Source organism: Macrobrachium rosenbergii, chromosome 13 (genome assembly GCF_040412425.1).
Source record: "Macrobrachium rosenbergii isolate ZJJX-2024 chromosome 13, ASM4041242v1, whole genome shotgun sequence".
Taxonomy (NCBI): Eukaryota; Metazoa; Arthropoda; class Malacostraca; order Decapoda; family Palaemonidae; genus Macrobrachium; species Macrobrachium rosenbergii.
In genome coordinates, this window is record NC_089753.1 from 11,885,092 (window position 1) to 11,907,821 (window position 22,730).

General features: G+C 40.6%; 1 protein-coding gene and 1 pseudogene across 1 annotated transcript in view; both read right to left on the bottom strand.

Annotated features, from left to right (window-relative positions):
* The window catches only part of Srp54k (signal recognition particle 54k), a 62,257-nt gene that overhangs the window by 23,511 nt on the left and 16,016 nt on the right, over window positions 1–22,730 (bottom strand). Inside the window, exons 2-6 of the mRNA XM_067113959.1 lie at window positions 11,036–11,318; window positions 8,430–8,504; window positions 8,058–8,212; window positions 7,053–7,203; window positions 792–975 (exon numbers count right to left, since the gene is read on the bottom strand). Of these exons, the coding sequence (XP_066970060.1) occupies window positions 792–975; window positions 7,053–7,203; window positions 8,058–8,212; window positions 8,430–8,504; window positions 11,036–11,290 (820 nt within the window). The 5' untranslated portion in view covers window positions 11,291–11,318. The remainder of the gene's footprint in view (window positions 1–791; window positions 976–7,052; window positions 7,204–8,057; window positions 8,213–8,429; window positions 8,505–11,035; window positions 11,319–22,730) is intronic.
* LOC136845371 (5S ribosomal RNA) lies at window positions 20,616–20,735 on the bottom strand (annotated as a pseudogene).

Below are 22,730 nucleotides of genomic sequence, written 5' to 3' on the forward strand. Positions count from 1 at the left end.
TACTTTGTTATTAATTTTTTCATATTTTCCATGCTATAATTACATTTATGCATTTCTACAGTAAATTATGTACAATTTTAAAAGAAAACATATCGATTCCCAGTCTTTTCTGAAGCTTGGAGTGAGGGGGTGGGTGTAATCTGTCAATTCATCTCGACATATTGACTGCAAAGAGCAGAAAATGTTACCCACTTGGTGGTCAAATAAAATAGCTACGAAGGGTACTGAAAAAATCTCTCTCTCGCCAAAGGATACTCAGAATGCGACAGATGGTTAGACAGACAGATAGAAAGGAAGAGTGGTTGATAAAAGATATACTCTCTCTCTCTCTCTCTCTCTGTTATTGGCTGGAGGGGTTAGAAGTATGTGTGTATATATTTTGCAAGGGTAAAATGTTTAAGACGACTTTGAAATTATATTAATAATACAGTATTATTTCAAAGATTAATACAGTAATAGGATAATGGCTTAAGGTATATATGATGTACGATGCTAGTTTAAGGTATACATTTGGTATCTGAACTTTCAAGGTAGGCAGTTATACACATTTTAGAGTGGGGTGTTAACTATTCGCGGATTTTAACTATTCGCGGGGGGTTGTGGTACACATCCCCCAAGAATACGGGGGTTTACTGTACTTACATAATGACAGTGTCACTAAGAATATAAGTACAACGAAATACTTCTATGACTACTGTAACAGTACGGCAAAATGTTCTGTTGATAGTACTAATCTGAGTATAGTACATTTATATCCCAATATAATAACAAACATACAAATATATTCTTACCAATAAAAATTATAGGAGACCTTGTTGCCGCTACTGCTGAAAGTGCTCCACCACCTTTCGCATGACCATCCAACTTTGTGATAATTACAGACCCTACATCTACTTTTTCCTTGAACGCTTTTGCTTGGGACTCACAAGCCTGACCAATACTAGCATCCATGACGAAGATAATATTGTGTGGTCTCTGTTCCAGATTAAATTAAATTCATTTAATAAAAAGATTATATTTCCAAAGGACAGAAATAATTACTGACTTCCTTTGAACTATATCTTCTTAAAATTTACATACGCAAGAAAAATTTTCATAATTATAAATAAACTCAAGGGAATACCCAGAAAAAAATTACATTATATAACAAAGATATTTTCCAATTAAGCTATTACGTTTACTGTAAACAGAAAATATGAAGTCTCAAGATGATGTATATATAAAAACCTGCGCTAATGCTCTCAAACTGTAGTTAGAAAGACATTACAAAGTCTTGGGCTTCTTGTGTAAGAAAATCAACATCAAATAAACAAACTTTTACTCACAAAACAAACAGGCCTTTTTCTATTTAAATCAATTACTTCTACATAGCCTCATTTATAGTCCTTGAATGTCCCAGAAACTACAGTCTTTTTCTTACAGAAAGAAGAAAAGTGGCTGTAGTACTGCATATGCATCACAAGTATCCTCTGGTCACAGCAAGAAACTGCCTCACTTTTTCCACTGTCTGGAAAGTTTGTTGCAGGGTCAGTGGGAACTAGGGGAGGATACTTGAGTTTGCATATACTTAGATTTGTTTTCTTACAAAATTATCTTTTACATATTCCCCAAACCAGAATTTATGAAGGAGGTTCAAACTTTAGAATATCCAAAAATGCTGATTTTCACCTGCAGAATCTGTAAAGCAACCTCAGGACGAGAATAGTAAAAGATCAAAGTCGCTAGTCAAAACAAGAGGTAAAACTTGGGAAAGCCCTTGAAACAGTGAGAGGCTTGAATTGTGTAGATTCCAACTGACTCGGCAGAAGAAACATACCTTATAAGTGAGATGTAGTTGCCAGTAACCCTGGATCATTTCTTCAGATGTCATAAATCAAAGGATGAAAAAGAAGAGGAAGGACGAAAACAACCTGCTGCAACAAGTCCCAGAACATATCCATCTATTTATGTTACTTCCCTTGCATATAAACTGCAATAGTTGACTGGCACTCCAAGTGCTTACTATAACTTTCGTATCACAGGTACATTTAAAAACTAGAGAAAGGGATTATGTCCTCGATTTTATGAACTAAAACTCTTACCTATGCCACTTCGCCCTATGTCACATTGCTATAAACCCTAAGGATAACTTGCATGAGCCATAAGAGAAAATGACCTATTGAAAGAAGTCTATAAATGTTGCTTTTAGGATCTTCAGTCCTCATGAAAGTAGACAATGCATGGCCACTTACGAAAGATAAATGGAATTCCAGCCTTTAACGTGTGCCTCTTTCAGAGAGAGCAAGAAAATCAGTAATGTTTCAAAGAAGAGAAGCAATAAAGAAAGACCACCTTCCGTCTGAGGTTAACAGTTGGTAGTCTTGGACAAAAACTAAGGAATCTCCTTCTCAAAGTACTGGGTAAAACTTCAAACATCCACTGAAGAATTCACCTCTAGTTCATGAAGCTCAAAAGACCTAACAGAAGGATAACCTGTACAGTAGCTCTTGATACCTAAGATTGTCAACTTCTTGCAACATCACTGGAATAGATGGAAGTATAACATTAAAGGGATAGTGGAACTGAGTGGGTTAACAGCCCTCTTACCAACCCAATTATAAAAAAAATGGCTCCCCTTCATTTGGTTGAGGTTGATGGCAGAACATCTGCAAGATCTGGCAATGGCTTGGGATGCTTCTGCTGAAAACCTAAATCTGGGACATTGCTGGATGGCCTCTAGGCATGAAACTGCAATATTTCTGTGTTCCTGTGGAACCTCCAAAAGCATGGACACCAAGTCACTTCCTCCAACTTGGTAATCCCACTGGGGCTGTCAGCTAACAGAGACAAGATTACACTATATTATTCATGCTGCAGCCAAAGAGAAGCTACTAAGGTCAACTTCAGGTTCAACAGAAACCCAACATATCCAAACAAGTGGAACATGTACCCTTCCAAACTGTCCCAAGGATGTATTTGCTTATCTATCTTCTAGGCTATTTGTTTATACAAAACAGAACAGTGAACTGGCAGCTTGCAACTAAGGCCTTTTGCAATTAGGTTCATTAATAATAAATCCCTTTGTGATCACTAACAGAAGAATCAGCTTCATTTGCTGCAGCTGTCAGCAAAGATGGCATACCTTCCTAGGAGGAACCTTTGCACTATCATGCCATCATTGATCTCAGCCAAACGAGGACTTTTACTGCAGCAGCACAGTCTCCATCTTGTGGCCCCCTTGAATTCTTAATCATACCACTTCTGCCTCTGAAGAATTGCACAAAAGCTTAGAGGCCTATGAATATTGCCCTTAACTCCAAAAGCTGATATGCTACCCAATATCCTGTCATGCCTAACATCCTGATGCCTGGTAGTCCAGTATGTGCAATTCCACCATTAATTTTATATGTCTGTGAACAGCAAAACCTCAGTAGGGAAAAGAAGCAGTGTCGCTTCCTCTAGGAAGCATCTTGAATGCTGTCACTATAAAACAATCCTCAAGGATGTCATCTAAGGATGTAACAGGAATGTTGTCTGGTTAAGAAACCAAAGAGGATTTCATCAAGTGCAGAGGCCAACCAGAGATTGCCATAACTTGGCTGGATGATCTGGTTTGCAATGGAGCTTCTTAAAAATAAAAAATGAAAATCTCTGGATCCTGTCCCCTCATCAAGTAAACAGGCCTTTCCAGAAGGTTAGTTTCCATGCCAAGGTTTGCTTGACTGAGGCAGTACGGGTGTTAACACACTACTTCGTTGATAGGGCCATCACCAATGTTTAAGTATTTCAACAGTTTTAAGGAGCCCCATGAGCCAACACTGCCACTGGTGCAAGTTCTGGTGAAAACTTGGAGAGTTGTAACCAGGTTGAACCAAGGACCTCTAACTGAATTAACTTTCCCTTGCAGACAAAGTGAAAGTATTGATCTCCTTGAATCCTTGCAGCACAGGAAATTTTACATCCTTGAGGTCCAAGTAGGTCAGAAGGAACCTCTCCCTTATGGAACAAAACACTGAGTGATGATTTACAACCTGAAAGGGATCTAATGAAAAAACTTGTTCAACAGCCTGATGTCAATGATGATCCAACATCCACTCATTGCCATTGGAATCCTCAAATGGTGACTGTAAAACTTTTGCCAAACCATCTGGTGTACCTTCTTATTCACCTGGAAAACCTGTGCCAAACAGAATCATGAGTGTATGCATAAAATCCCACTGGAAGCAACACAAATCGGTGTCCTATCTGCAGAAATGCAAGCCTGTAACCTTCACTGGTGACTTCTACCAAATAGTTCTACAGCTGACTGTAGTTATGATATCCAGAACTTCTGGAGACAAGCTCCACTAGCAGCAGAAAAGTCATTGGGGAATATCATCCTCATTTTCTATATCTCTTGGCAGGGCACTTCATCACACAATGTCTACCCTTTCTGAGCTGAGGGGCAACAATAGAAGGGAACGAACCCTTTCCTGGTATTCTGGGTATCCTCTACTGTCCACTCCTCTGGTACGGTCACTGAGCCCGCCACTCACTCTTCAATGAAGATGACTGGTACTGCCTTGTGGAAGGTCAAAGCTATTCTTGTAGTCATTATTACTGCCTTGGTTGAGGTCAAGTCCAGCTTGCTAAAGAGTTCCCAAATCAGATACCCCAAGAACAGGAATGGGTCCAAAAAGTCAGACATTCAGAGATCCTCTTGTTATGAGCAGGATAAGAAGTTGGAAAAGTCCTTCATCATAAAGTTGGTAAGCAGATAAAGAACCGTCCAATTGTGAAGAATTGAAGCAAGTCCATGAGAAACCACCATCCTCATGGCCTTTGCAATGTAATCCAATATCTTAAAAATGCTGTTGACACCTACAGTGATGAAGCCTTAATACCTAATGAAGGCTGATGCAAGCAAAAAGCAGTCTTGGATTTGACAAAATTTCTACAAATGCTGGTCCAGAAGTGTCAAGAGATGAGGAACAGCAATCAGTTCACTGTCATGCTAATTTTCAAGCTACCTAAGATGTCTGAAGTTGTACATACCAAAGTAAGTTGAACAACCAGTTGGTCATGTCATCATGGGTTGATATAATCCTTGGCTTTGCAGTTGACACCTCCTCCTTTGATTTCTACTGCCTCTTCAACTTTCAAGATGTTGGAAAACCAATTCAGCATACCAAGAAAGAGGCCTTGTCTTGCAGGGCCATGGCTGCTTCATAGGAAGGCTTATTGACAATGTCCACACATTCACCACTACAGTCAAACCTTGTCTTCCTAGTTGGGTTGACCATTGTCTAGGAAGTAGTGGTTGGAGAAATAATGGGCTTCCAGTCTGGGGCTGCAAGAGTTATGCCAGTACCAAGTGAAGGTGTGCTTAATCTCTTATTGGCACAGTAAAGATGTCACTCAATAATGATGATGGAGCAGGAATCCAGGACACCCTCCTCTCCACCAAAGCTTGAGCACTTCCTGCCAGAAGACTGCTCATTGAAGGTCTTAAAATGCTGGTCAATGTTCTGTTCTGCTACCAGCTGAGAAATCAGTCTGAGGACTAGCCATTCTCCCTTGAAGTTCCATAACAACTCTTGTGGCTGGTGGCTTCCTGGACTGTCTCCCAGGTTGTGCTGGAGTAACTGAAGCAAGAATTTACAGCATGGACACTGCTGGTTCTGCAATCTCTGCACCAAGTGCCTTTGAGGTCATGAGATATAAAGCCTGTGGTTAGCTTACTTTCTTGGGCCCTGCTGCTCCTTCCTAAGTCTTAGCACAGGAGCATTTACAGTTTTACTATCCTTTAGCTGAACTGTTCGTCTGAACACTGCTACCACTGCTGCCAATCACCCTAGTTTTTATGTCCAGGCTGATGAGCTATCACAGTCTTTGTCAAAATCCTGGCTGTGGCCTCAACGAATTCCACATCTGGTGGCAAGCATGCTCACTATGGAGCCGTCACAGTCTCTAAAGTCATCTGCTACCCTGGTGAAATGATGAGCTTTCTTACTGATGGAACAAAAAATAGAGAGATTCAGACAATCAGCAATGAAGGAAGACCAATGTGGGAATTCTGATCATCTGTTAACAGTACAGTACTGTAGACACTGTAGACTGCATAATTCGGGTGGTACATGTGCAGCACATGACTGTTCTTTCATCTTTTAGTCAAAAGACTGCAGCTGTCTAGGACATGTGAAGGCCATGAAACTGGGTTTTTACAGGTGATGGGTTCTTGGTGAAACAAAGCTAATGTTGAATTATTAAAAATACCAGAAAGACAAAGACAAACAGTACACTGTTAAAATTAAGATAATTTACCTTAGTAAATCATCTTTGCAACAACTTAAATTCAGCATTAACAAAGACCAAAGATTATTTTCACTGCCTTCAAGGGTTTAAGAGTGAAAATATCAAGGAAAACAAATGTACAGTAAAAGGATACTACTTCAAATATGAAGAGAGTACTTCTTTTGACAATTCTAAAAAATATAATGTTAATGTTCTTATTCTGAACCTAGGGGTATAAGCTCAGCTTAATCTGCATGTACACTCACATACACAAAGGAACATTGGTAGAATTGGCTGACTGGCAATTACGAGCCTACAACAGATCTCTTTGTCTAAATAAGAGTGAGAAAAAGGCTGTCAACAAAAAGGCAAAAGAAATACATTACAGTATTTGTAGGGTATGGCATATGAAAACTTTGGAAATATTTACACTTTTCAAACACATTTCTCACGTGAGGTCAGGCAATGTATAACATAGGTTGAAGCTTTGAGATATATGTAATGGACATGTTTACTCATAAACACATTTATATTAATTATATTTTGTTAAAGGATGTTAACTTTATCAAAACTTGGAATAAAATAAACTTGCACACCAAATAAACAGAGGGTTAACAGACATACATTTATATGACTACTTATGAATCCTGCAGTTTACACGTACAATTCTCATAATGTGCACAATCCTGACTGGTCAGAGACCTGGTCATAAGTCCAAGCGGTCATTAAATTGGTATGCCATTAAGTGAGGAATGTCTGTAACATGTACTACTTCAAACATTCATTAGTAAAATACTCACACAGGCATTGGATATTTGCAACATTTCCTCAAACAAAGAATCCTCTTGTTTGTGTCTTCCTGAGGTATCAATAATGATAACTTCAAAACCTTCTTCTTTGAATTTCTCCACACCATCCACTGCTATCACAACAGGGTCAACCTCAGTGTAACTGTGGACGAAATTCATCTGTCTAGTGTATATACCCACTGAATCAATTACTTTTTCAGCACCTAAAAAATCTCAATATTTCCTGGTAAACAAACTGGATAAAATAAATCTACAGGCAATGCCTAATCAGAATGTTTAAATTATTTCAAAGAACAAAATAAGTTACTTGATGTTATTTGCCTGTACTGCATTACTTAGTGTCAATACTGCACTTAAAATTCTGTTAATGACTGACTTGACTGACTGTCACCTCAAGCAACAGAAAACCATGAAACAACAAGAAAATTGGTAAAATGTAATAACAGGAAAATGAGCAAAATGTGGAAGAAATTTGGGCTCTTCGCAAAATTTTACAGTAAATTTCTCAAGCAAATACAGATAAAATAATCAAGAAACTGAGACAAATATCTTTTTACTATTGCAATGAGAATTTCACTTCTTACAATAAAACCATTCACCACATAACTGGTAATAATAATGTAAAATATAAACAATAATGAAGTTGCAAACTTAAAATATGGAGGTTCTGGGAAGTTACACTTTAGCAATGATATACGAAATACTGTAAATGTCAAGGCATGTGGGCAGATGTATTGATATATTTTTTAGGTTTTCTCACATACTTGTGTTTCAACTATGAAAACTGAATGTACATCATTTCTTCACAGGGTTTTGAAGACATGCAAATCTTTTATTACTGTATATGCAGTATTCCTACAAGAAAACTGAAAATGCACCCAGATTATTGATCATTAAATACAAACTAGCCACAAGCCCCTATGAATACCAAAGTCCAAATTACAAATCAATGCACAGTTGAAGACAAACTTTTACATTCAATTACTATTTTCTTACCTGCCATAAAAAGGAATACGTGCTTTTGTGCAATTCTGTTTCACCTGATCATAGGCACCAGCTCTGAAAGTATCTGCACACACCATACATGTCTTCCAACCTTTCCTCATGTAGTAATAAGCTAACTTCGTGCAAGTTGTGGTTTTACCCGAACCCTGCAGATTATAATGGTAATTTAATACAATAATTTCTTTTAACCCAAAAATATATCAGCATGGTATTTTGTAAGTATTGTACAATCTATCTAAATCCCTCTTGATTACATATCACAGAACTTATTTGTTACAAGAGTAGCACACATCTATAGTATTATTAATTCTTAATTACAGGCTAACTTCTATAAATGTCACTATTGTTTTTCAACAAACTGACCTGCAGACCAACAAACATGATGACATTGGGTCGTCCTTTAACTGGCTGATATGGCTTCACACCTGGATCAACTAACTGAAAACAAGGAAACATACATCAAAACTAAGTCTCGGCCAAAGTCTCACATCTGCCTTCATTATACTGAAAGGGTTTATTCAATCAAGAGACTAGAAATTAGAGTAAAAACAAATTCTCTACAGTACTTATGAATGTTCAACTACTGTACAAGCAAATATACATATTAACTGAAAATAAACAGATATTTGGGCAATTTGGTAGTTACTGTACATTAAGTGTTGGATATACAGTACTTAATATGAGTATTATGCACTTAATACTGGCATAATCATGGAAAATATACTTTACACATCACAAAATGTTATCTTAACCCTTAAACGCCGACTGGACATATCGTACGTCGACTAAAATTGTCTGTTGGGTGCCGAGTGGGCGTACCGTACGTTGACTACAAAAAATTTCAACCTTCGGTCAACTTTGACGCAACCAAAATGGTCGAAAAACGCAATTGTAAGCTAAAACTCTTACATTCTAGTAATATTCAATCATTTACCTTCATTTTGCAACAAATTGGAAGTCTCTAGCACAATATTTCGATTTATGGTGAATTTTAAAAAAAAAATTTTTCCTTACGTCCGCGCCAGAAATTCTTTCGTCGCGTTGTTGTAATGTTTGCACCGTTTTATATTAGTCGTTACATAAACTTTTATATATGAAAATGTGCGCAATTTCATGTAGAATACAACATGAAATAACTCGTGGTTGTAGCTTTTATCAGTTTTGAAATATTTTCATATAAATCACGATAAGTGCCAAAATTTCAACCTTCCGTCAAATTTTACTCGACCGAAAGGGTCGAAAAATGCAATTATAAGCTAAAAGTCTTACATTCTAGTAATATTCAATCATGTACCTTCATTTTGCAACAAACTGGAAGTCTCTAGCACAATATTTCGATTTATGGTGAATTTAAAAAAAAAAAAAACTTTTTCCTTACGCTGCGCGCGGTGACTCAGCCGAACATCTCAGAAATTCTTTTGTCACTTTGTCGTAATGTTTGCACCGTTTTACATTAGTCGTTACATAAACGTTTATATATGAAAATGTGCGCAATTTCATGTAGAATACAACAAAAAATAACTGATGATTGTAGCTTTTATCAGTTTTGAAATATTTTCATATAAATCACGATAACTGCCAAAATTTCAACCTTCGGTCAACTTTAACTCGACCGAAATGGTCGAAAAACGCATTTGTAAGCTAAAACTCTTACATTCTAGTAATATTGAATCATTTACCTTCATTTTGCAATAAATTGGAAGGCTCTAGCACAATATTTCAATTTATAGTGAATTTTTTAAAAAAACTTTTTCCTTACGTCCGAGCGGTAACTGGGCCGAACATCTCAGAAATTCTTTCGTCACGTTGTCGTATTGTTTGCACCATTTTATATTAGTCGTTACATAAAGTTTTATATATGAAAATGTGCGCAATTTCATGTAGAATACAACAAAAAATAACTCATGGTTGTAGCTTTTATCAGTTTTGAAATATTTTCATATAAATCACAATAAATAGAAAAAATTCTACCTTCGGTCAACTTTAACTCAACCGAAATGGTCGACAACTGCAATTGTAAGCTAAAACTCTTACAGTCTAGTAATATTCAATCAATTACCTTCATTTTGCAACAAACGGGAAGTCTCTAGCACAATATTTCGATTTATGGTGAATTTTTGAAAAAAACTTTTTTTTGCGTCCACGCATTACGAATTCATGTATCATTTTGTGATAATATTTTCTCTGTGTTGCTTTGATCGTTTTATAATTTGTTATATACCAAAATCATCGCAATTTAGTGTACAATACAAAGAAAAAAATATAACTCGTTAGCTTTAACCGTTTTGCTCAAAGCGCGATTTGTATACAATTATGAAATTTTTTTTCGTGCTGTCATATATTTCAATATTTATATATGATAATGATATTTTTTCATTTCTGATGGTTGCATACTAAACTTCAGGCAATGACAAAAAAGGAGCCAAAAATAAACTCTTAATCTTAAAAACTAAGCGTGCTGTGATTTTTGAAAAAACTTTTTTTCCGCTTCAGCGCTAACTCCCGAACGCTGCCGGCATACGACAGACACTTTTGTAAACAGAGGCTCGGCGTTTAAGGGTTAATAATAATAATAATAATAATAATAATAATAATAATAATAATAATAATAATAGAGTAATGGAATACAGAGTGGCCTCCTTTTCAATGAAATAATAATACATAATAATGATACAACAATAGCTGTTTGTATTATTACAAAACTTCCTTGTATTTTTGTGAACAAGAATAAAATATATAAAACCTTTTAAATGAACCCCATAGTGCTGGTAAATGTGAATCGCCATCAACTACAAACTAATATTATTAAGGGATGATTAAGCTATAAAATTAATGCTATATATCATTAATCTTATAAAATTTTAATCACTCCTAAGAGCTGCGGGCTCTCATTTGAAAAATTTTGCTTCACTGCTGTAGGAAAAACAATTTGATAAACATCATAAACAAAAATTCAACTTTAAACTTACTTTCACAAGTTCCTTAAAGACAGTCATCTGAATCATCCTTCTCTTGTTCAACCCACCAGCCATCTCATTGAAATCAATTGCTTTCTTGACATTTTCCCTGAGAGTCTTTACAAGCATAATATTTACATCTGACTCTAGTAATGCAGCACAGATTTCCTTGAGAAGATCGTTCAATACATCTTCATTAATAATTGTAGCATTATTGAGAGATTTCAAGGCCGAAGTGATCTTCCGGCCTAAGTCGGCTAACACCATCTTGGATCTTTATCAAACTGCTGTACAACTGAAAAGAATGAAATATGTAAACAAAGTTCCCAAGAGATTTTTACTGTTGCTTAACTTTCCATACTGGACAAATACAACTACCTACACATAATGAATTGATATAACTTTTGACTGAAATATAAACAGGTGGTCACTACTGTTCAATAGTTGCTTTATTGAACATTCTATGATAACGTCTTACACATCATAGCTAAATAGTACATACTGACATGAAAATAGCCGTTGGCAAAACAGTTTGGGATGTTTCAATTGTTCCAAACATTACTTGAAATGATAAAACAATTCAGTGGCTCAAGTTAATTGCTAAAAATGTAAGTTTTATTACAATATCACACATTCTTTCAATATTATTATTGCCATATCTTCATCATTATAAACATTTATAAGTTAGTTTTCCCTTTACAGTGCTGTATACCCCCTGGGGTTCGCCTTCTCACAATTCGTGGACTCAGCGATTTGCAGATTTCTCTATGGAACTTATATACACATTATTTGCTGAAAATTTGCCTATTTGCAGTACTTCTCACTGAGAAATATTCAATAAGTACTGTATTTTCAAATAATTTTCATGCCTAATTGCTCTTTCTGTGGTAAAGCTATTAAAATACTCAGGTATAAGCATTTTTACAAGTTTTTTGTGTTTGAACTATCAAAATATGCAGTTCTAAGCATTTTTTGAGGGGGTTCGACTGTACGAAGTTAGATGTTAATTAATAATTATAATGAGACTATTTAAGCTTTATTTGCCTACTCATTTCATTTGGAATATTGCTCTCATATCTGTGGTACTAACTTCCTTTTTCATCTAATCCTTCTTTAAGACTCAACAATATTTGCAAGTAAAGTTAGTACCTTCTTGCAAGGCTAAAAATAAGAAGCACTTAATGCTACAAAAAAAACAAAAATTCCAAGTTTTGTTTGGAAGGCCCCCATACATATGCAAAGGATGATGTTACATGTTCCACATTTTTAACTCTGACCTTGCTGGAATATTATTGTCCGATGGGGTGAGGATAGTAGGTGTATCAAGAAAACCAGATAAATATTGGTGTCCACCAAGGATTAAAACTGAGCCATTTGTTTATCATATCATGGAAGAATAAAATAGGAAGTACAGTAACAAGGTTTTGCTTTAGACAGAGGACCTAATGCTAACTTAAGAAATGGTGGAATTATCTAAATGTGGAAGAATGGAATGGAGGGAGAGGGATAAAGATCAACCAGAGCAAAAACAGAGCTTACTGTGACTGGAAATGAAGCATATAGGAAATCATGCAATCAGGAATAATGGCCTTATGGTTGTTGTGGGATAGGTTTGCAGGGTGAATTTTGAACTATGCACCAAATGCAACAGATGGAGTCACAAGAGGTGCTCAGGATTACAAAATAAAAAAGGAGTAAGACACTTTTGATGTTGAACATGCATTACAGGAGTAAACTGGGAAAAGAAGGGATTTCAGAGCCCTGTTGCGATAGCTGGCCAGGTCTCAATACATGTATCAATTAATCAAACTGAGCCTGCTGGTAAATACAAATGTTCCATAGCCACAGAAAGCAAAGATCAAGATTAATACATCAGAACTGTAATACTGTAAGGAAAATGGAGATTTTGAAATTGTGTGACAACATAATGTTAAGATTCATGTCTTGAGTACAGTGACAAGATCGTATTACACATGAGGAATTGGTGGAGATGTAATCCAGAGCACAACAGAGTGATGAATGGAGACAACTCCTTTTATACTGTATACCCAACTCCATAAGGAGAAAAGCTGACATAAAAACATCACTAATAAAAATACCAATCAATTTTAAAAATGACATTTTTATGATAAAATAGTTTTATATATACTTACCAAGCAATTACATAGCTACTAGCTTTCCACACGGCAGTCTTAAGAATTCAAATTTTCATGGTGGTGCTACTATTGCTAGTGTAGGTGACAGGGTCCCGCCCACTTCCGGGACTGATAGGTACAACTCAGCAAAGAGCTTCAATTCGTTTGATGCCCAAGTGACAACTCGGCAAAGAGCTTCAATTCATTTGATGCCCAAGTGTCCAATGAGGGGAAGAGGGTGGGCACCGATTATGTAATTGCTTGGTAAGTATATATAAAACTTTATTTTATCATAAAAATGTCATTTTTATATAAGTGACTTACCAACCAATTACATAGCTGATTCCACATTGAGAGGAGGTGGGAATCATGGACATGTTCTAATCCAAAACATTAATAAAGATAATGACTCTGAACTAGAGAGGTTGCTAGCAATGGGTCAATGCCTGCTGTACTGTAACTGGTGAGAGAGCTGCTTTAGGTGGGTAACGCCTCTGGTCGGTGTTCATCTTAACCTGTAGAGGACGTGGCAGTATTGGCCAAGAGCTGCCTCTGCTTTGGTAGGTACTTTGCAGCCATGGAAGTTCACCGATGGCTGACAAAGACAAAAAATAGTGCCCTTGCCCTGGGCATAGACCAGAATAAACACAACACTGCCACCTACATAAAATAAAGAACCACTAACCCAACCATTAAAACTGGTGGGTGCTCCAGGTACAATGTACCCCCAGGCTTCCCTTTAACTTGACGACCTTACAACAAGGCGAAGGGACAGAAGAGGGACAAAAAGCCCTCTAGACTTCCTTTCTCAACTATGCCAGCCATGGATTCCGGAAGTCAGTGCCAAGCACCCGGAATTTTGGCGCCGAGAGCCCCACTGTTGACTCCTAGCACCCAAGTACTGGCTCTGAACTCTCCACAGTTGGAGCCAAATGGTCGAGCATGTAAGAATGATGAGGTGGATGCCAAGCGAGTTGAAAAAGAGGGACACTCCTGGCTGGGAGTGACAGCTCGAACCTCATGAGCTTTGACAGTAAGGGAAGATAAAACATCTTCCTGAACTTGAGAATGCACTTCTGTAATCGAACTTCTAAGGAAGAAAGAAGGCACATTCTTTGACAGAGGGTCCTCTGATCTTTTCTGTCCTCCAAAGATATAAATTCAAGGTTCCCACAGGACAAAGAAGTCTCTCTTTCTCCTCTGGCCCAAGATGTCTGTTAAGCTCCTAATAACGAATGAGCGAGGCTGAGGCTGGGAAACATCCTCATTCTTGGCAAGGAAAGTGACAGAGAGAGAGAGTATACCGCATTTCCACTTGCAAAACCTACTCTCATGTTGAAGGTTTACCACTTGCAAACAAGTTTGCGATCGCTAACGCCACGAGAAAGAGTGTCTAACCAGTGAGATTCTTAAAAGAGGTCGATCTGGGATGTTCGAAGGATGCGCTCATAAGCCACTTCAGAACAATGTCCAAATTCCGGGAGGGAAAATCCAGGCTTTCTAATGGAGGTTTCGAAGGATCTGATAAAATCTCTTAAGTCTTACAACAATGACCTATACCCCTTTAAGGTGGAGGGAGACAACTTCCTATCGGTCTTCTGGAAAGGCAAAAAGTCAGCTAACTGGCTTATAGAGGTTTCAGAAGACTAGATGTTATTTGTCGATACCATCCTCTGAAACCTGACCAACTGGATTGGTAGAGCGTGCTAGCAAAAGATCTTTTGCACATAGCAAAAGCCTCTGTATTTTGCTTCGATAAGCTTTTACACTCTGACGATGCTCCAGACAGTCTGAAGCCTGTCAGAGCCCGAGTGGACAATCCTTGATGGGACCTGAGGAAATGTGGTTGTTTGAGCATGACCGTCTTTGAGGCAGAAGTCTTGGGAAGTCCACTAACAGGCACAGCAGATCCAGAAACTATTCTTTTCTGGGCCAGAATGGATCACTGATCAATTCAGCAGGTGGGAAGGCGTGGGCATCCAGGCCCATCCAATCCAACAGCATGGCATCCGTCACCCATGCGAGATGGTCTGGGACTGGGGAGCCATGGAGAGGCACACGATAATTTCTCGGTGTTGAGAAGAGGCCCACAGCTGGTCTGCTTCATAGTTTTCAGAAATCGGCACATACGGGGGAGTCCTGAGTCCACTCCATCGGAAAAACCTAATTGCAGCGATACAATTTGTCTGCAAGGATATTCATTTTTCCCCGCATGAAGCGAGTAACAATCTTCACCTGGTACTGATCTGCTCAGAGGAGGAGGTCTTTCGCCATCTCACGGAAAGAGAAGGAGTGAGTGGTCCCTTGTTTGCGAACATAAGAAAAGGCTGTGGTGTTGTCCGCATACACTGCTACAATCTTCCCTGCTACCAGAGGAGTGAAAGACTGAACGCCCAGGTGAATGGCCCTTAGCTCTTTGAAGTTAATATGTAAGGACCTCCGAATTGAAGTCCATGTTCCCGAGACCCTTTGGCTCTCTAAAAGGGGCTCCCCAACCTAGATCAGAGGCATTGGAATAAAACTCTAGGCTGGGGTACAGCAGCAGAAGAGATATTCCTACTTGAAGCTTTTCTTCTGAAAAACACCACTGAAGATCCTCCTTGATCTCCGACGAGATGAGGAAGACAAAGGAGTCTGGCTGGGTCTTTCTGCACCAGCTTGCTTTTAAGTAAAGTGGTAGGGGCCACATGCAAAGCCTGTCCAACTTCACAAATTGTTCTACTGAGGCCAACGTGGCTAGGGGAATCCTCCACTGGACTGCTGAGCATACCAAGAGAGGGAGAGAGAGAGAAACTCCCGAACAGTCTGTAAGCATGATTCGATCCTTTTGGGGGATAGAAAAAACCCCAAAAGCTCGAGAGTCCAGGATCATCCCTAAATAGGGAATCTTCTGTGTCAGAGTCAACTGCGACTTCTGAGAGTTTGTCAAAATGCCTAACTCCTGTGTTAGGCGAAGAGTCTTCTTCAAGTCCTACGACACTGCACTTCCGACTTGGAGCGGAGAAGCCAATTGTCCAAGTAGAGGGATACATTGATCCCCAGAGGATGAAGCCATTCTCAAGAGGAGTGAGGGTCCTGGTGAAAACTTGAGGGGCTGTGGACAGACCAAAGTAAAGGGCCCAAAATTGAAAGACTGCTTCTAAATGTGAATCTCAGAAATTTGCTGGAGGTCGAATGGATGGGAACATGGTAGTAGGCGTCCTTCATGTCCAGTGAGACCATCCAGTCGCCCTGATGGAGAGAGGACGTGACAGAGCAGAGAGTCTCCATGCAAAATTTTGTCTTTACTATGGATAAGTTCAGAGTGCTGACGTCCAGGATGGGCCTCCAGCCTCCTGATGATTTGGGGACTACAAAGAGTCGGTTGTAAAACCTCTCCGACAAATGATCCAGTACCTCCTCTATTGCCCCGTCATGAATCAGGGACTCTACCTCTCGAGCAAGAGCCTAAAACTTCTTGAACCCTACCGAGCAGATCGTCAAGATGATCAGCGATGTGGACAAGGGAGACCTGTCTCTGAGAGGAATGGAGTAACTATTTCTCAGTACTTGAACCACCCAGGGGTCCGTTCCTGTGCGACTCCATTCCTCCCAAGAGAGACAAAGCTCACCTCCAATGGTTGCATGAAGGACAAGAGCTTCATTTCTTAGCGGCAGGCTTGAAAGTAAACTTCTTGATGGACCTCGAGGGAGGACACAGATTAGCTCAAGGTCTGGGTTGAGGTCTTGATCTTGCTCCATGAAAGGGGTGTGGTTGCAAGGGCAAAAAATACTTGGAAACAGAGGGAGTTTCCTTCAGGCACTTGGCAGACTGAGCTAAAAGATCCATAGTGGATTTCTTCTGCAGGGCTGATAACGCTTCCTTAAGTGTCTCCTGAAGAAGAGATGGATCTTGCCTAAGTGAGAAAACAAGAGCTCCGATTTCTGCGCAGTAGTTACTCCTTTTGTGGCAAATGAACACCACAGCTTCCATTTCTTGAGGATGCCCATCGAGAAAAGAGAAGCAAGTTCAGTGGAACCATCCCTGATGGCTTTGTCGGAGCATGATAAAACACCCAGCCAGTCAGAAGTGAAATCTTTGGCAAGGTCTAGACAGTCTTCAATTTTTTTCTTGCCAAAGCTCCAACAGTCCAGTCCAGAAAACTGAAGATCTCCAAAACTTTAAATAGTTCTTGACGAGATGGACAAGATCAAGAGAGGAAAACATAATCTTGGCTGAGGCAAGCGCAACTCGGCATGTAACATCAACCAGACCGGAGAAGTACCCTTGGGAGAAGGCAGAGACTCCCAATGAAGGCACCTCTCAGGTGGCATAGGCACGTAACATCAACCAGACCGGAGAAATACCCTTGGGAGAAGGCAGAGACTCCCAATGAAGGCACCTCTCAGGTGGCATAGAAATGATATTTTAATGATAAAATAAAGTTTGTTCATACTTACCTGGCAGATATATATATAGCTGTAATCTCCGAAGTCCGACAGAATTTCAAAATTCGCGGCACACGCAGTGGCCGATTAGGTGGTTAGTACACATTCCCGCCGCTGGGAGGCGGGTATCAGGAACCATTCCCATTTTCTATTCAGATTTTCTAACGCCACTGTCTCCTGAGGGGAGGAGGGAGGGCAATAAGAATATATATATCTGCCAGGTAAGTATGAACAAACTTTATTTTATCATTAAAATATCATTTTGTTCATGAGACTTACCTGTCAGATATATATATAGCTGAATACCACCTTTGGAGGGGGGTAGAGACAGCCAAGAATTAGGAAAAAACCAATTTATTGGAAAAATTATTTTGGTTCCTTATCTGATAGCGTAGCTGACTGAGTGGTTACTGTCACTCTAGTCTGCTTCTGCTTTACTAGAGACCCCAGCGAGGTAGTGACCTATATAGCTGGCGACTTCTAGATGATCTGTCAACGGGGCGTGACCACAATGTGACTAGATCATAGACCATACAAAGAGGACAAAAGAGCATTACTAACCACCTAACCAACACCTAAAGCGTTAGTTTGCAAAGGATTGGGAAGACTGCCTCCAGTAGTCGACCCAACAACCATAAAAACACAATTAAAAAGGGATAGGATCAGAGTTACCCCCTGTCCCCAAGGTTGCTGAAGCAGCAATGTATGGTCCCAGTGAAAAGCAATTTTCGTATGCTACCTAAACATCTCGCCAAGAGTGCGAGGCAAACACCGAATTGCTTCGCCAAAATGTGGCACTGAGAATGTCACTGAGTACCATATTTTACTGGAACGCCATGGAGGTAGCAACTGCCCTTACCTCGTGAGCGTTAACTCTCAACAACTTGAAGTTGGAGTCGTCACAACTAGAGTGTGCGTCCTTAATGACGTCCCTAATGAAGAATGCCAGTGCATTCTTCGACATAGGTTTAACTGGTTGCCTCACAGAACACCATAAATTATCCGAGGGACCACGAGTGTCCTGGGTTCTTTTAAGGTAGTACATGAGAGCTCTAACCGGACATAGAACTCCTCAGGTTCCTGTCCAATAAGGTCTGCTAAACCTTTAATTTCAAAGTGTCTAGGCCAAGGGTTAGAAGGCCTTTCATTCTTAGCCAAGAACTTAGGGCTTAAAGAGTAGACAGCCTTGTGTTCCTTGAAGCCCACGTGATGGCCTTGAACTTCGCTCACTCTCTTCGCCGTAGCCAGAGCCGTGAGGAATGCCATTTTTCGAGTAACATCCTTAAGAGATGCAGAGTGGAGAGGCTCAAAAGGACTAAACATCAAAAACTTGAGCACTACGTCCAAGTTCCAAGCAGGAGGCATTAGCTGAGGAACCTTGGACGTCTTGAAAGAGCTCGTAAGATCGTGGAGGTCCTTATTGTCAGACAAATCTAATCCTCTGTGTCTGAAAACAGTCGAAAGCATGCTCCGATAACACTTGATAGTCGGAACTGCTATATCGAGTTTTTCTCATAAGTAAAGGAGAAAATCCGCAATCTGGCTCACAGTAATAGAGGAAGAGGAAAAGCCCTTCTTTCTACACCAACCCTTGAAGGTTGCTCACTTCGCTAGATATATCCTGTTAGATGAAGAACTTCTGGCTCTAGCGATGGCCCGTGCCACCTGGCCAGAAAACCCCCTCGCTCTGACCAATTTCCGATAGTCTGAATGCAGTCAGGTTCAGAGCGGGGAGGTTTTGATGATATCTCGCGAAGTGAGGTTGTATGAGCATGTCTGCTCTCATAGGAAGGGTTCTCGGAACGTCTACCAACCAGAAGAGAAACTCCGAGAACCAGTGGTTCGAAGGCCAAAACGTGGGGATGAGAGTCATCCTCGTCCCTTGTGAGGCCGCGAACTTGCGTATGACTTCTCCCAGAATTTTGAACGGGGAAAAAGGCGTAAACATCTATTCCCGTCCAATCCCAGAGAAGAGCATCTATCGCAACTGCCCCCGGGTCGAGTACAGGTGAGCAGTATAGAGGGAGCCTCGCTGTTCTTGAGGTCGTGAAAAGATCCACAAGATGGCGACCCCAAAGTTTCCAAAAATCTTGGCAAACCTCCTGATGAAGGGTCCATTCCTTTGGCAGGAGTGGATGGCGCCGACTGAGCAGGTCTGCTCGAACAATTTCGACCCCTGCAACAAAACTTGTGAGAATCGAAATGTTGCGAGCATAGGCTCAAAGAATAATCTCTCTTGCAAGGCTGAACAGGGAACAAGGGTGTGTTGTCCAATGCCGTTGTTGTCCGAACTTGAACTACACGATTGCAAACTTGGACCTCGAAGAATTGGAGAGCTAAAAGATAGCCGCCAAATCTTTGATGTTGATGTGCCAGGACACCTGTTCCTCTCTCCAGGTTCCTAACACTTCCTTTCCCTCTAGTGTTGCCCCAACCTGTTGACGACCCGTCGGAAAAACAACACTAGGTCGGGGTTAAGAAGCTTGAGGGAGATCCCTTTCTGCAATTTCGTTGGATCGAGCCACCACTACAGATCCTCTTTTATAGAAGGAAGAATTCTCAATTCCTCTTTCAAGTCTTCCTTGCTTTGCCAGTTCTCCAACAGAAAGAACTGAAGAGGCCTGAGATGCAGTCTCCCCAGAAAACAAACTTCTCCAGCGAGGAAATGGTCCCCAGCAGACTCATTCATTCCCTCACCTAGCATGTTTCCTTCCAAAGAAGGCTGAGACTTTTTCGTACATAGAAGTTGCCGTTCTTGCGACGGAGACGCTATAAAAGCCGCTGAATACATCTGAATTCCCAGACACAATGGACAGTGAGGGGATCAGCTGCGACTTTTCCACATTGACCAGAAGTCCCAGGGACTTCACGAGTTGCAGAGTCAACTGAGGGTCCTCCAGATACCTTCGCCGGACGACGCTCGAATCAACCAGTCGTCCAAGTAGAGTGAGATCCTGACGTGCGACAGGTGCAACTGCATCGCAACGTTCTTCATGAGAAGTGTAAACACCCTCGGAGCAAAAATGTGACGCCAACGGCATCTGGTGTTCCCAGGCGGTCACCCATCCAAGTACTGACCAGACCCAACGTTGCTTAACTTCACTGATCGGAAAAGAAGCGGTGCTTTTCAACGTGGTATGGCCGTTGTGCAGAGTCCAAAGCAGAGAGCCCTGAACTGGAACATCTAGTCCCCCCAGACAACCTGAGATACTTCATCGAACGTGGATGAATTGGGGCGTGAAGATAAGTATCTTGGAGATCCAAAGATACCATCTAATCCCCGGGATGAAGGGCTCCTAGTATTGACTGCGAGGTCTCCATCTTGAACTTTTCCTTCCGGACCAAGTTGTTCGCCTGTTGACGCCCAAGACGGGTCTCCAGCCTACTGAAAGTTTTGGGACTAGAAACAATCTGTAGTAAAATCCCGGGGACTGTGAGTCCAAGACCTGTTCCACTGCTCTCCGCTCGAACATCTGTTCGAGCAGGTCAAACAAATTTTCTGTTTGACAGGATGGCAATTGGGAAACAAAAAACAAAGGAGGAGGAGACAGGAAGGGAATCAAGTAACCTCTCTCTAACAGTAGGAGGGACCAAACATCTGCCCTCACTCTCTCCAGGCTTGTGCAAAATGAAGCCTGGTTGCTAATGGTGTCTGGAGATGAAAGGAGTCACTTGCTACCTCTCTTGGAAGTGACATTCCTTTCAGGAAAAAACTCTCCCTCTGGTGCGGGTCTCGTGTTGCTTCCCATGGAAGCCCCTTTGTTACGAAACATTTAGCTGCTTCTTCTTTGCCAACTGAGGAAAAGAAGAGAGGACGATGATGGAGATGCAGTTTGAAGGACGTTTAGAAGACCTGGAAAGAAGGTCTTGGGTTGCCTTTTCTTTGGCTTGCAGCAATATTTTGACCAAAGTCTGGGGAAAGAGAAAAGCTCGAAAAGAGCTGAACTGCAGCTCTAACTTCTGCGCTAAATGAAAACAGACTTCACCGAGAAATAGCAAAACAATGCTCTCTTTTTTCAAAAGAACCGACGAAAACTGAGAGACACAAGTTCTTCAGAGCCATCTCTGATGGCCTTGTCCATGCACTGCCCTACACTGGACAGCTCCCCAGACTAATGGAAACCGGATTAGTAGCCTTCGTGTTCAAAACTTCCTGACACCAGATCCAAGAAGTTAAAGACCTCAATAGTCTTGAAGAGCCTTTAAAATGGTGGTCCATCTCAGTAGAGTCCAAGACACCATTAAAAGAAAACAAGTGGGATCTTCAAGATAGGTTACTAGGATTGCAAAGTCCCCTTGAAAGTCAAGGAACTTTAAATAAAACTTTCCCCTGTCTCATAAGATAGCCTGCTTTGGGACAAACGTGAAGGATGCAAATATAAAATATCCCAGAAAATTTTTTTCCTTGATTTTTTCCTGGCAGCCATCCAACAAAGACAACTTGAATGCCTTTTTGGTAGATAAAGACTTCCTCATCTTGAAAAAGCCAGGAAACCTTCTCTAAGAAAAAGACAAGTCTGATAATCAGTGGAGAGAAGACGAAAGAGTTTCTCTTCATTGAAAAGTCTCAGAAAATGTTCTTCCGATCCTTGGAGTGAGTGGTAAAATAGTTCCAGAGTCTGATAATCAGAGGAACTCCCGACGAAAGATGTTTCTCTTCATCCAAAGGCTGTGAGTAAACATAAAAATGTTCTTCCCACAGCTGGCGGGTCATGAGTGAAAGAAGTTCCATGCTAATCTTCTCTGTATCGTTCCAATTTAGCGATATGAAGAAGTCGTACTGGCTAAATTAAGAAGGACATCAGATGTTGAAGCGGGTAGTTGTGCGACATGATGTACAACAGGAGCAGCGTCAACACAAGAAGACTTTGAAGCTATACGGCGAGGCGAGCGCGGAGCGCGTCATGGCGTGGCGCGAGAGGCTCCGTGGCAAGACACGAAGAAGAGTTTCACAGGCGTGGCGCGCGGCGTCATGGCTGAGCACACGCGCCGAGCGTCAAGGTGAGGCGCGCGTGAAGCGTGAGAAGCGCACGAAGAGCAAGACACGCGCTCCTGGCGCGAGACAAGAGAAAAGTCCAACACCTCAAATCGGGGAAGACGATTAGGAAGCCACTAAACACTCTCTCTAGACGACAGACGAGAAG